This window comes from Camelus dromedarius, chromosome 7, assembly GCF_036321535.1.
Source record: "Camelus dromedarius isolate mCamDro1 chromosome 7, mCamDro1.pat, whole genome shotgun sequence".
Taxonomy (NCBI): domain Eukaryota; kingdom Metazoa; phylum Chordata; class Mammalia; order Artiodactyla; family Camelidae; genus Camelus; species Camelus dromedarius.
The window spans coordinates 74,934,474-74,947,213 of record NC_087442.1 but is presented as its reverse complement, the minus strand read 5'-3'; the positions used below and the strand labels follow the sequence as shown (position 1 = coordinate 74,947,213).

Sequence of the window (12,740 nt, the reverse complement as noted above, 5' to 3'; positions counted from 1 at the left end):
CTTGGCTGAAGATTTCTCTGGGAAGCTTGTAGTAGCTGCAGTAGTCTGGTGGTCGTTTTGTTTTTTCCAGATATGTTACTGTGTCGGTGTATTTGTTATCATAGGAATTACTTGGACTTTGCTCCATGAGATGGATTATCAGAAATACATTTCTGTCAGACACGACTACATACTTCTTCCTGAGGATGCCCTCACCAACACAACTCGCCTTCGCTGGTGGCAGCCTTTTGTGATCAGCAACGGACTCGTGGTCTCCGGGGTGGAGCGCGCTCAGTGGGCGCTAGACAACATTTTGATTGGTGGAGCAGAAATCAATCCCAGTCAACTGGTCGACACCTTTGATGATGGTAAGAAACCAGACATTGGACAATCTTTCCTACGAGCCTTTTGTCTGCTTATGTCTTTACATGAAAAGCATTGAGATCAGTGCCTAGCACATAGTTACTGCTCAATTAATGTTAACTATTATTTTGCCCAGTGGTTTATTCATCTTCAAGGTTGGCTGCTTGTTGAAATATCAACTAAGATTTTTAATAAATCCCATTAAAGACAAAGTGTCTAGCTCTAAATCTAATTTGAAATTTTAATATCCTCAAATAATTTCAGTTTCTCTAGGATTTTCTGTACTGTAGAGATACACATTGCATTGGTTTGAAGTATACCAAGAAAAATTTTGCAATGATGAAAGTTACCCAGACTAGCAACTACGTTTTAAACATTGAGTAATCGTCATACTAGCATTTACTAACCTTTTCTAGATTAGATTTCTCATCTTGGATTTATATATTATCCCAATTAAATAAAATAAAAATCAATCTTAAAAGGTAAGCAAGTAGCTAGAGCATAGACATTCGAGTAGTTCAACAAAAAACAATCAGCTCAAGAGACTAACATGCCATATTGCCTCCAATTTACCTTAACAGAAGGCACTTCCCATGAAGAAAACTGGAGTTTTTACCCTAATGCAGTAAGGACAGCAGGATTCTGTGGCAACCCATCCTTCCACCTCTACTGGCCAAATAAAAAGAAGGACAAGACTCACAACGCGCTCTCCTCCAGAGAGCTCATTATACAGCCAGGATATATGATGCAGTTTAAAGTAAGGGGAAGGGGCTCTTCCAGACAGAACCTGGCGTTACATTTGGGGGTGGGGTGTGGAGAGAATGCTTATCTGAACAACTGTAAGGAAATGATTGATTTCATTCCTTAAAAGAGACTTTATCTGTTGACTAGAAGAAGTAATCTTTCACAAAGGCCTTTCTCTTGTAGGATTATTTGAACACAGGAAAAATCTATAATTATATTGGGACATAGCAAGAAATGTAACTGTGTTCTACCTCAGTATGTAATCTTGGGTTCACCTTTCCAAACCTTGGAAATAAAAGTCGCAAATAGGCGCCTCTGCCTGTTTCTCTCTTTGTCCCTGTCCGTCTCTCTTGTCCCCATTTCTCTACCTCTGTCTCTTAACTGTGTGCCCATTTCATACATCAAGCCACTTTGCTTCTTTATCTATCCTACTTCCGAAAACAAGCCTGTAGATTAGCCCAACTGGAACTTCCCAAATCCTCAAAGATTTAAAAAGAACTCTTTCTTCTTATAAATGCACATTTTTTTCATATAGAAGAATGGAAGGGAAGGCATAGAGGTAATTAACAGACAATCAGAGAGAAAGATAAAGCAAGATCAATTAATGTCATTCTCACTGCAGAACACACTAAAAAGGGGCATTACAGAAATGCAGTTTATTACTAGATCATTGTAAAGAGAGAGAACTGCCTTTCTAATGCTCTAATTTAAAAGCTGTGCTATGGAGTTAATAGTTAGAATCCGTATTAGCAGAAATAAAAATGTGATCACAGCTTGGAGGAGGGATAAATAGGGAGATGTTTTATGTGCATAGAGTTTCAATTTTGCAAGATGAAAAATTCCTGGAGATGTGTTGCAACAAAAACAAAAACAAAAACAAAAACAAATGTTATTTGCTCTTTGCCTCAGCTCTGTATTAAACTTTCCTTCACAGACTGGAGGGTGAGACAGGCCCCTCAACTGCTACCACTCCCTCAAGACTATCTTTAACTCAGTAACACGACAGATGCTCAAGGTCATGTCCAGTGTTAAACCGCCCCTAATTCCAAGCCAAGTGCCTGAAGAGTGAAGGCTTTCCCCCTTCCAGGCCCATATCAAAGTCATCTTTTGATTAAGTTGGTTGGTTCCTCCTCTTTTGTTGCCTCTATCAAGCCAGAACTGAAGAAACTGAAATTTTCTTCTCTAACCAAGCCAATTTGTTTAAAAAAAAAAAAGAACTTGTCCCAGAAATTTAATAATTAAAGTGTCACTCAACCTGCATTTTTTAAAGTCACCGTTAACTTTCTAAACACCACATCCAACAGCTTCCACCCATTCCTCGTTTTTCCTTTTCTCTGTACTATTTGGCCCTGTTGACCATGTCTTCTCCTTCTCTTTCCCCTCTGCTCTGGGTTCTCTGCTGCTTCCCTCCTTACCTTGTTGATCTACTACCATCTCCTTTTTGGCTCGTCTTCTTCCCTCAACCCTGTAAATATCAGCATTTCTCAGTACTTCTCCCTGGCTTTCTTCTCTGTTCATAGACATTCTCACCATTGGGAATTTCGTTCATCCTCTGGCTTCAAGTATCGTATCTTTAAGAGCAACTCCCGGATCTGGATATCCAACCTCGACTGGCTCAGAACTTTTAATAACCTGTGTACATTTCTACACCTTTGTCTTATTGGCAGCTCAACATGTCTAACAGTGAACTTCATGTCTTCCTGCCCCTTACCAACTCCTCTTTCTCATTTTCCTGTTTCTCTTAATGGCACTGCCTGTGACCTATTCACCAGCTTTAAATTTTAAAGTAACCTTTGATTTTTTTTCACTTTTCACATCTAATCAGTTACTACATCCTTTTCATTCTATTTCCCTATGTTCCTGGCACTCATCCCAACTTCTCTGTTTGCACTGTAACTGCCTCCATTCTGGCCCTAATTAAATCAATAATCCATTGAGTCCTCTTTTCACCTCTAATCTCTCTCCACTCCCACCTGTCTTCAACAGCACTGTCTGATCCTTACAAAGCACAGCTTTGAGTGTATCATTCCACTGCTTAGAGCCCCTTAACTTAGAGTCCCCATTGCCTATGAAATCAAGATCAAACACTTGCAAATGTATGCATGTATATGCATGACTGGGACATTGTGCTGTGCATCAGAAATTGACACATTGTAACTGACTGAACTTCAGTTAAAAAGATCAAACGCTTGGACTACACCTCATGGTCTCCCAACTCAACCAATCTTTCCAAACTTCTCTACCAATGTTCTACATGCTCTATACTTAAACCAAAAGACACCACACACTGTGCTCCAGATGTGCCACAGCACATTCCCACCTGTCTTTGCGCACAGTCTCTCCACCTAAATGTCCTTCTCTTGTCTCTACTTCTCAGACTCTTCCCTTTCTTCAGGGACAGCTCACATGCAACCTACTTGATGACTTCTTTTGTTTTGAATTGAAATATATTTGATATACAGCATTGTATAATTTAAGGTATACAGCATGTTGGTTTGATAATTTATATATTGAAATATGATTGTCATTATAGTGACAGTACCTCTATCACATCATATAGTTAGCATTTATTTTTGTAGCTGGAATAAAGATCTCCCACTTCTGATGAATCATTTTCTAACCCACTTAATCGGATTCAATCTCGCGTTCCTACAAAGCACCACAGCATTATATTTGTATCTTTTCTGGTTTCCATTTCCACTATTGGAATACACTTTTCCAGTATTGGAATGTAATTGTTCTCTCTCTGAAACCAGAATTGTTTTATTCATGAGTGAATAGCTTGAAATTCTTAGCACTAACCTTCCCAAGTATCAGCACTGAAATAGGACTTGTTGATTAAGCAGATGATTAGAACTTAACTTCGAATCACCAAATTTTTATAGCATTTATGCATTATTGATGACTCAAACATTTAATTGCACATAATAAGGAGTGCTTCTTTTCACATAGAAGTGGAAAAACTAGGAATAAATATTAAGTAATTAAAAACTACTATTTGTTTTACAAAAAAAAAATGTAATGGTAGCATCAAGAAAATTAGGATATCAATGAAAACGTTTTGAACCAGTGATACTTTGAGTTTGTTTCCATTACTTCTCCAAATGTTACTTGCCTTTTGACCAATTTATCTTCCCCAAATTTATAATTAATATGTTACAATAATTAAGTAAATAGAAATAGTATTTTTTAAAACCTTAATTTTCATTTCCATGTAAAATGGCATGACTTTAACAGAACTCAAAAGAATGTATTTGGGGACCATAACTTCTCTGTACATCTTCTCTGAATATTTCTTGATTACTTATCAGAGCCATAATGAAGATTTCTAATTAGTGATAGGTATGATTTAATCTTGCCTAACACATAGCAATTGTTTGTTTGTTTTAGATTGTGGTGGGTTGTGAAGCCACTTCTTGTGGTGACCTTCATTCCGTAATGTTGGAGTACACTAAGGATGCAAGGTTTGTGAAATATTTTTTTACATTTCCTCCAGACTTGAATATACAATTCAAATGGTTGCCTATTTTTAAGGCAGCTGCTTACTGGGGAGCATTCTCATGCAGTAAGTGTGACAGTTCATGTGTATACATGTACAAGTTTCATTTGTATGAAACTCACATGTATCTTATTTTCAAATTTTTCCTTCAAGCCATGAAAAATCAATTTTATACTAGGCTACAGCCAGCAAACATTATAGTTCAAAATAAGACACCCCATTTGTCCTCAAAGTAGAACTCTCTTTTATTCACACTGCTCATTTTCAGTGAACCCTAATAAAAATATAAATTAACGAAAGATCTGAATATGCTTTAACTAGAGTCGCATCTCTTAAAACACAGTAGCAATACTGAATATAAGTCTGACATAGTGCAGTTACCTTATTAAGATGTGGATAGGCCTGCCTCCCACCACCACTTTTAAAAATGAGTTATAATGAGTTAAGTTTGGGTAGACAGACAATTTTGTGAATCAGCTCCAGGTAGACTTCTTGTAACAGCATCAGCGGGAAGGAGCTACTAGAGTGCATCTCCGTGCCTGCTAGTATTTTATTCTGTCGTCTGTGAATAATATTGCTGTGCTTGTAAAGGATTAGGCTATATCTTATATGAAATAACGTTCAATTTTTCTTTTTATTAGCATTAATTATGTGTAGGAAATAAGAAATTTATTTGAAAATATCTTAACTTAATCCAGCCCTAAATAAAGCATTACCTTGACATTAGACAGGTCATATATTTCTCTTAAGAGTTGTCTAATGCAGCCTCTTTGGTTTCTGCAGGTCTGATTCCTGGCAGCTTGTTCAGACCCAATGCCTTCCTTCCTCCTCAAACAGCATTGGCTGCTCCCCCTTCCAGTTCCATGAAGCCACCATCTACAACGCTGTCAACAGCTCCAGCTGGAAGAGAATCACCATCCAGCTGCCTGACCACGTCTCCTCCAGGTAGGTTTCATACTAAGGTAGACATTGTGGAATTATCTGCTGGTCTTTACAGGGCTCACACAGTGAGCTGAGAGCAGCTGGTAAAATAAGGCTCGACTTTTGGTTGCAGCCCTAGTACCCTCTGCCCTCTCCTCCTCCTCTCACCATCCCATGCTCCTAAATGGCAATTGCACATCACAAGAAGAAATAGGGTCTCATTTGTACATGATTCACAGATCTCAACTTTTCTTTTGATTAAATACCACAACACACACAAATCAGTCACACGCCCTGAATCACAAAGACTGGGAATTGGCACTGTATCTGCCCCAGATACACTGTATCTGTTCTGTGCTCCCAAAGGCTGTGCTGCTCATCCCAGAATCAAATGCCCTCAAGGTGTGCAGGGCTGGTCGGGTTACACGAAGCCACAGAATAAACATAATGGAGCTCAGTCTTCCTAGAGCAGCATCCGTTTTATTCAAAGATCTGAAAATGATGCACCACTATAGGAAAAATGGACACAGGTTCATGGTGGAGTAGAATAGGAGATTCACATGAAATTTTCAGGGCATCCGGAGTATATTCCCAGAGTCAGAGGGGTACAGATTGACTCACCTCTGTCAATCAGATGCTGCGGGGAGGAGTTTGGGAAGCCCTTTTCTTAGAAATAGCCCCCATTCCTGGAGGCTGGAGGCTGGAGGCTGGACCCAGCCATGGGCAGTAACAGCCTCCTAAATTTTGTCTGCTCTCTGTGGGACTTTCAGTGCAACACAGTTCCGCTGGATCCAGAAAGGGGAAGAAGCCGAGAAGCAGAGCTGGGCGATCGACCATGTGTACATCGGCGAGGCTTGCCCCAAGCTCTGCAGCGGGCATGGATACTGTACCACCGGCGCTGTCTGCATCTGTGATGAAAGTTTCCAAGGTCTGAATCCTGGACTGTCCTTGATACTGGGGACCCATGGGTTCTCCTTATCTCAACATAGAAGCAAAGACCACTAGGAAATGGGTAGAAACTCCAGCCTGAGGGATTTGGGGTAGATGGCACACTCTTTGATCTCAGAGTTATTTACGTAAGGAATGAATTACCAAGGGTCATTTTATGCTATGCTCCTTGAATTTTTGAAAATGTGAGTTTTATCCACCCGGGATATTCTATAGTACCTCACCTTCCCCATCTCCCATAACTCCCTGCCCCAACCCCTGCCTTCAGTGCTTGACTTACACTCTGGGCCTCTCTCCTTCCCGGCCACTCTGACCATCCCTACATACTTGGCCCCTATTCCTTCTCCTTCTGTCTCTCCCAGCTGCAGCGGCCACTGTCCTCCCAAGATGTAGCTGACAATTCAAGATGTTCTGTTTCCCAGGTCACTCTGTCACACCAAAAAAACCTTCATGATAGAAAAAAAAAAATACATTTTCACTGCTTGAGTTTCTAGAGGCTGACTGTGTATTTGGGGCAGAGTAAAACTCCACTCCTGACATCACAGGAATGGCTCTGTCGACCTGTCTTAAGGCCTGCAGGCCTGCTTTCATCTGATGCTATGTTGGTCACAGGTTTCAGCCTCTGTGTTGCAAAGTTCACTTTATCCAGTTACCATTATATCCTCAGAGACCAATTCTTGACATATAGCCATGCACAAGAAATCTTTTTTAAATGAATTCTTATGTTGACTTATGCTTTACTATTTATACAGTGTCCATCCATTCATTTGGCAGAATCATTATTACTTATGACATCCCCATAAATTAACTGTGGTTACTATCATTAGACCAGAACCCAGATTGTTCTTTCCAATCAGCCTTGCTGTCTCTTAGAGATGAAAGACTTGTCAAGAGGACCAGAATTAGACAACTTCCCCAAAGGTGCAGTGCAAGACCTCATAGGTTTGAATTCTGGAGCAGAATCCATTTAGATTTCTTGGTGGATGCTATTTCCTGGCCCCCAGATGAAATGAGTGTGATAAATGTAGACCACTACACACCTCTGATGCTAGGAGTTACCTAGTTGCCATTTTTTCCCCCTGGTCTCACTGCTGAGACCAGCTGGGTCTGTCCAAGTATTAGCTAGAGAATTTGAACTTTAAGCAAATGAACAAATCAGATGTCTCACAAGCTGTCTGGAATTTGCCCTATTCCCTGATCCAACAGAACTATGACCTTTTAATTTTGAGCTATTGTAGACATTGAGAAAAGTTGTGCCATTCAAATCAAGGAAAAAGTCAAAGACACACACATTAGCTAAAGTAGTGCCTTCTGTAAATGCCAGTCTTCCAGCTCTGTGGTCTCTGAGAGACACTTCCAGTTTATTTAGTATTCATTTATTTATCCCAGCTTTAACATGGAAGACTTTATATGTGCTAAGTGTTGTGCTACATGCTAGAATTCAACAATGAATAAAATACAGACTCTGCTCTCAAGACTCATCAAATGTAGAGGTAGAAGGAGAACAAGAGCATGACTTATTTTTTGCTGCAAAATCACACTAGGGAGAAAGAAATCAGGTTGCCAGGGTGCATCTCATGCCAGGGTGAGAGCTCCCTCCTGAGCTCCATCATTGGTAAACATGCAGGCCCAGACAGATGCTGTGTGTTTTTTTTAACAACGGGTGTATATAAGCAATAAGTACATTAGCACCTACATATTTTCATAAACATCAACTCAAAGAGTGGGGAAGATGTAGCTCAAGTGGTAGAGTGCATGCTTAGCATGCACAAGGTCTGGGGTTCAATCCCCAGTACCTCCTTTAAAAATAAATAAATCTAATTACTTCTCCCAAAACAAACAAACAAACAAAATATCGACTCAAAGATAATGATATCTTTTCAACAACACAAGGCAGCAATTGATGAAATAAAAGAGAAACATTTATTTCCCAGAGTCTATTATCTGCTAAGTATTTTGTCATTCTTACAGTAAGTCTGAAATTGATTGGATTAAATCTGGAAATGAATGCTTGTTCAATTTCAGTTTCAGAATCTTTAATGATTGTGGTGGTTCCAGATAATTTTTGCTAACTATTTCTTTCCCTCCAGGCGATGACTGCTCTGTTTTCAGTCATGATCTTCCCAGTTATATTAAAGATAATTTTGAGTCTGCAAGAGTCACTGAGGCCAACTGGGAGACTATTCAAGGTGGAATGATAGGAAGTGGCTGTGGGCAGCTGGCACCCTATGCCCATGGAGACTCACTCTACTTCAACGGCTGTCAGATAAGACAAGCTGCCACCAAACCTCTGGATCTCACTCGAGCAAGGTAACCAAAGTCCTGTGTTGTGGTCCAGACGCAGAACCAGTCACAAGCACATCATTGTCTGCTGTTAAATATGATCATGAACTTCATAGCACAGTGTCCCTAAGCAGCAGAAACCTAAATACCACCTGAATTTGGTATGAGGAAGCATTATCTGTTTTCACAACTCAGAATTATGCTTTGCTTAAGTTTATTGTAGAATTACCTTGTATTTCTTAAAATACACACTGGCTGAGTGGTAGGAATAAGCCTGGAGAAATGGCCAAATGTGAAAAATGGATAAGCCTATCAAATCAACACGCTGTACCCCTTACACTTGCACAATATGATATGTCAGTTATATATATCTCAATAAACTTGAAAAAATAAATACATTAAGTAATTGGTTATGAATAATTTATACAGATAACATAATGTGGACTCTATGCAAGTGTGTAAAATAAATGTGAATGTGAAGTAGATTTGTAGCAATGCAAACATACACCTATATTTAGCATGTGTAGGTATAAATGGAAATGGGGAATTGATGGTTGGATGGATGCAAACTCTGAAAATTCACATGCTATGGGAGCTGTGTGCTAATGCAGAGCACAGAGGACACAGGAAAAGAGACCCAGGAGGGTTGGATTTCCTTCCCCACCTGCCCTTCCCAGTTCTGCCACCTTAGCCAGAGCAAACACGGCTTTTATCTGTGTTATTCAAGAAGAGATTCCAAGGCTTTATAAAGGTTACAAAGGATTAGACGTCTCACTGGACGCCTACAGGTGCACAAGTATATTTGAGAATTAAGTGTCTGGTTAGTGGGAATGTAGATGTTCTCTTGAAGCTTAATATTAGTCCTGTATTTTCAGAGGCAGAAAGGCAGGTTGAGGGACATTCAGTATGATAAACAATGAAAATATAATAAAATGAATTCCTATGTAGTAGCCATATAACCATAGATGCCAAAACTTGTTGTGTCCACCCATCTCTAGTTTTCTTCCTACCGAAAAGATACATTTACTCTAGAGACAACCTGTTTTCCTTGACCCCATATATAGCTACAACCAGGCTTTACACACCATGTCATACAAGTAACTTTGCTTTAAAGTAATGAATACATTTACAAGTTTTAAGTCTAGCTCTTTATTTGACCACCTATTAATCACTCTATTAAATCACTAGGAATCTTAAGAGGGTAGATTTCCTATGTTTAATAACTGTATCTTCCAAGGGCAAGGATGCCTGTGAAAAACACAAGGACACATCAGATACAATAGCAGACGTGGTCCAGAGCCTGTGTCTAACTCTGCTCTCCCTCCACTCAGGTCTCCAGGCATCCTTTCCTAAAATAGACATGATGATTTATCCTTGTCCAGTTCTGTTCAGCTTGAAGCTACTTGTACAATAGTATGTAGCGTAAATGCTGCAGTTTTATTCCTTGTCCTCCCCGTGTCCTCAGCTGCCTATTTGGCCCATATTAACTTGCCGAAAACAGAAGGTGTTTCAGGTGAAATGCTCTAACAAGATTTCTAACATCATAAGAAGAAAAAAGATCTTTGAAAGTCAAAATTGTTTTCTCAGTGTAGAACACCAGCCGTTCGAGCTGATTTTTTCATATGTATGATGTAAAAGATAAGATAAATAAATTTTGCTATTAATGTAACTTAGTCCTAAGACTGGATGCTTCTCTTTTTACTATATTATGAACTTGAAAATTATGGACTTTAAGAACAAGAAAGATAAAAAAAAAATAGAAAGCACAAGTCTTTTAATACTTCCTGACTTTGGTTTAAAGATGATCGCCCGCTGTTTTTCAGCAAAATCATGTTTGTTTTGCAAATCGGGAGTGCGTCACAGACTGACAGCTGCAACAGCGACCTGAGCGGCCCCCACACCGTGGACAAGGCGGTGCTGCTGCAGTACAGCGTCAACAACGGCATCACCTGGCACGTCATCGCGCAGCACCAGCCCAAGGACTTCACACAGGCACAGAGGGTCTCCTACAACGTCCCCCTGTAAGTGGCCCGAAGGGAAAGGCGTGGTGTCACACATGATCCAAAAGAAAGCACAGTGTTGGGTGAAGTTTCAGAACCAACGCCACAAAAGTGGGTGGTGGCAGAACCAAGACTAATGCAGATCTACCAAGCTGTGACACTGTTTTCTGTGAGGACAACAGGCAAAATGTGGAGCCAGGAATATGGGTGAGAGGGACTAGAGGATAACAACCAAATGCAGAGGTGCTTTCTGCGGATTTCCCTCCCTCTCACCGGTATTCCTTGTCCCTTAGAAGACCACATTGTGAATCTTCTGCTGGGCACGCCAGTCTGAAAGGTTGCTGGGCTTAGGCAGCTTGCAGTGTTGTCTGGAATGATCCCCCAGCGCCTAGCACGGGGCCCGTCACACAGAGGGCACGTCACATTTGTCGACCAAAGTTGTGGCTCTTCCAGGTGTTCGCAGAGCCAGGGGAGGAGGGAGGGAGAATGATGGGAAAGGATGGCAGATCCTTGAGGAGCCAATAAAATTTGATGCTGCTTCAAAGAATACTGTGACGTAAGCAAATCTGGATTCCATACCCAAAGTTTTGTTCATTTCAATTAGCCTATCATATTTGAAGTCAGGAGGTCACATACCAGAAAGTTCTCTGTTCTCTAGTGTTTAACCTCTCTGTCCTTTCTGTGTCCCAGGGAGGCACGGATGAAAGGAGTTTTATTGCGCTGGTGGCAGCCACGCCACAATGGAACAGGTCATGACCAGTGGGCTTTGGACCATGTGGAGGTCGTCCTGTGAGTATCTGCCACATGGCATCCCATGTCCATTTCAGAAAGGTTTGAGACTCCTCTGGTATGGCATGCTCCTTAATTCAGTAAGAGCTGTTTCTGACGAGAAACCCCCACGGGACCACTTTGGCTTACACTCTTCCACAACTGCCAACTATAGCTCACGTCAATAGTGAAGTAACAAAGCCCCGACTATAATTTAATGTGCCTTAGAAAACTTCAGTGAGCCAAGGTCTGTTTAAGGATTTGACAATGTTAATTAAATCAGATCGAACGAAAGTCTCCAGGTAAATGGGAAACAGTATCTTTGCCAGGTCTGGGTTGCCTTGTAAAATGGGATGACATCCTGAAAGAGAAAGGATCTGTACTGGTCCATGTCCAGAGAATCGTATCACTGGCTAATGTGCCCAGTTACAAACACCTGTCCGAGCCACAGACGCCCGGGGCGTTCTTCCCCAGCTGGAATGAATCATTTGTGGTTTTAGATTCCTTGTGACCAATCCCAGCACCTGACAAGTTAGGGGTGTTCCCCCCATGGTTTCTCCCACAGAATAAGGTTGTCGGTGCCCTCACCTAGCGGGGTTGACTGTTCCACAGAGAGATGACTTGCTTTTTCTCTAACAATCTAGTTCCTGTAGAACTGGAATGCTTATGTCTCGACGGGTTCGGACTGATGGCTCCAAGTGGTTGGCAAGGAGAGGCGAATCATCTCGGTAGATAGGTTCAAATGTTCATTCTGTTTACCAAATCAAAAATGAAATCAGTCCCTCGGCTGATTTCAGTCATTTTGAAAGCAAATTTAAGTGATTTAATTGGTAGGAAAACTACCAGATTTGTTTTCTTTCAATCATAGCCATGAGCTGAATTTCTCAGTGTTGAGTTAGCCCTCGTCTTAGTTTTCACTGAGGCACGTGCTTGCATGGCATCCATATCAACCCCCAAATCCAAGAGCAACCCGGTCCCTACACAAGCTCACACTGTGCTCTCTGCTGCTTTGGACAACTTGCTGGGCTCTGCCTCCATGAGACAAAGTTGAAGTTTAAAGCAACAGTCCAGACTCACTTGAATCTATATTATGAGGCTGATGTTTTACTTAGATTTTGATTTCCTCAGACTGCCTTATCCCAGGAGAATAGACTAACCCAGGCTCTAAAATAAACGATGTATGGTCAGGCCAGAGAGAGACCGACCCACATAGCACAAAAACCACCCCAAGAGCC

General features: G+C 40.9%; 1 protein-coding gene across 1 annotated transcript in view; it reads left to right on the top strand.

Moving 5' to 3' along the window:
- The window catches only part of RELN (reelin), a 444,598-nt gene that overhangs the window by 422,256 nt on the left and 9,602 nt on the right, over positions 1 to 12,740 (top strand). Inside the window, exons 56-63 of the mRNA XM_031455857.2 lie at positions 105 to 347; positions 924 to 1,099; positions 4,477 to 4,550; positions 5,369 to 5,530; positions 6,277 to 6,434; positions 8,545 to 8,764; positions 10,561 to 10,758; positions 11,428 to 11,526. Coding sequence (XP_031311717.2) covers positions 105 to 347; positions 924 to 1,099; positions 4,477 to 4,550; positions 5,369 to 5,530; positions 6,277 to 6,434; positions 8,545 to 8,764; positions 10,561 to 10,758; positions 11,428 to 11,526 — 1,330 coding nt within the window. The remainder of the gene's footprint in view (positions 1 to 104; positions 348 to 923; positions 1,100 to 4,476; positions 4,551 to 5,368; positions 5,531 to 6,276; positions 6,435 to 8,544; positions 8,765 to 10,560; positions 10,759 to 11,427; positions 11,527 to 12,740) is intronic.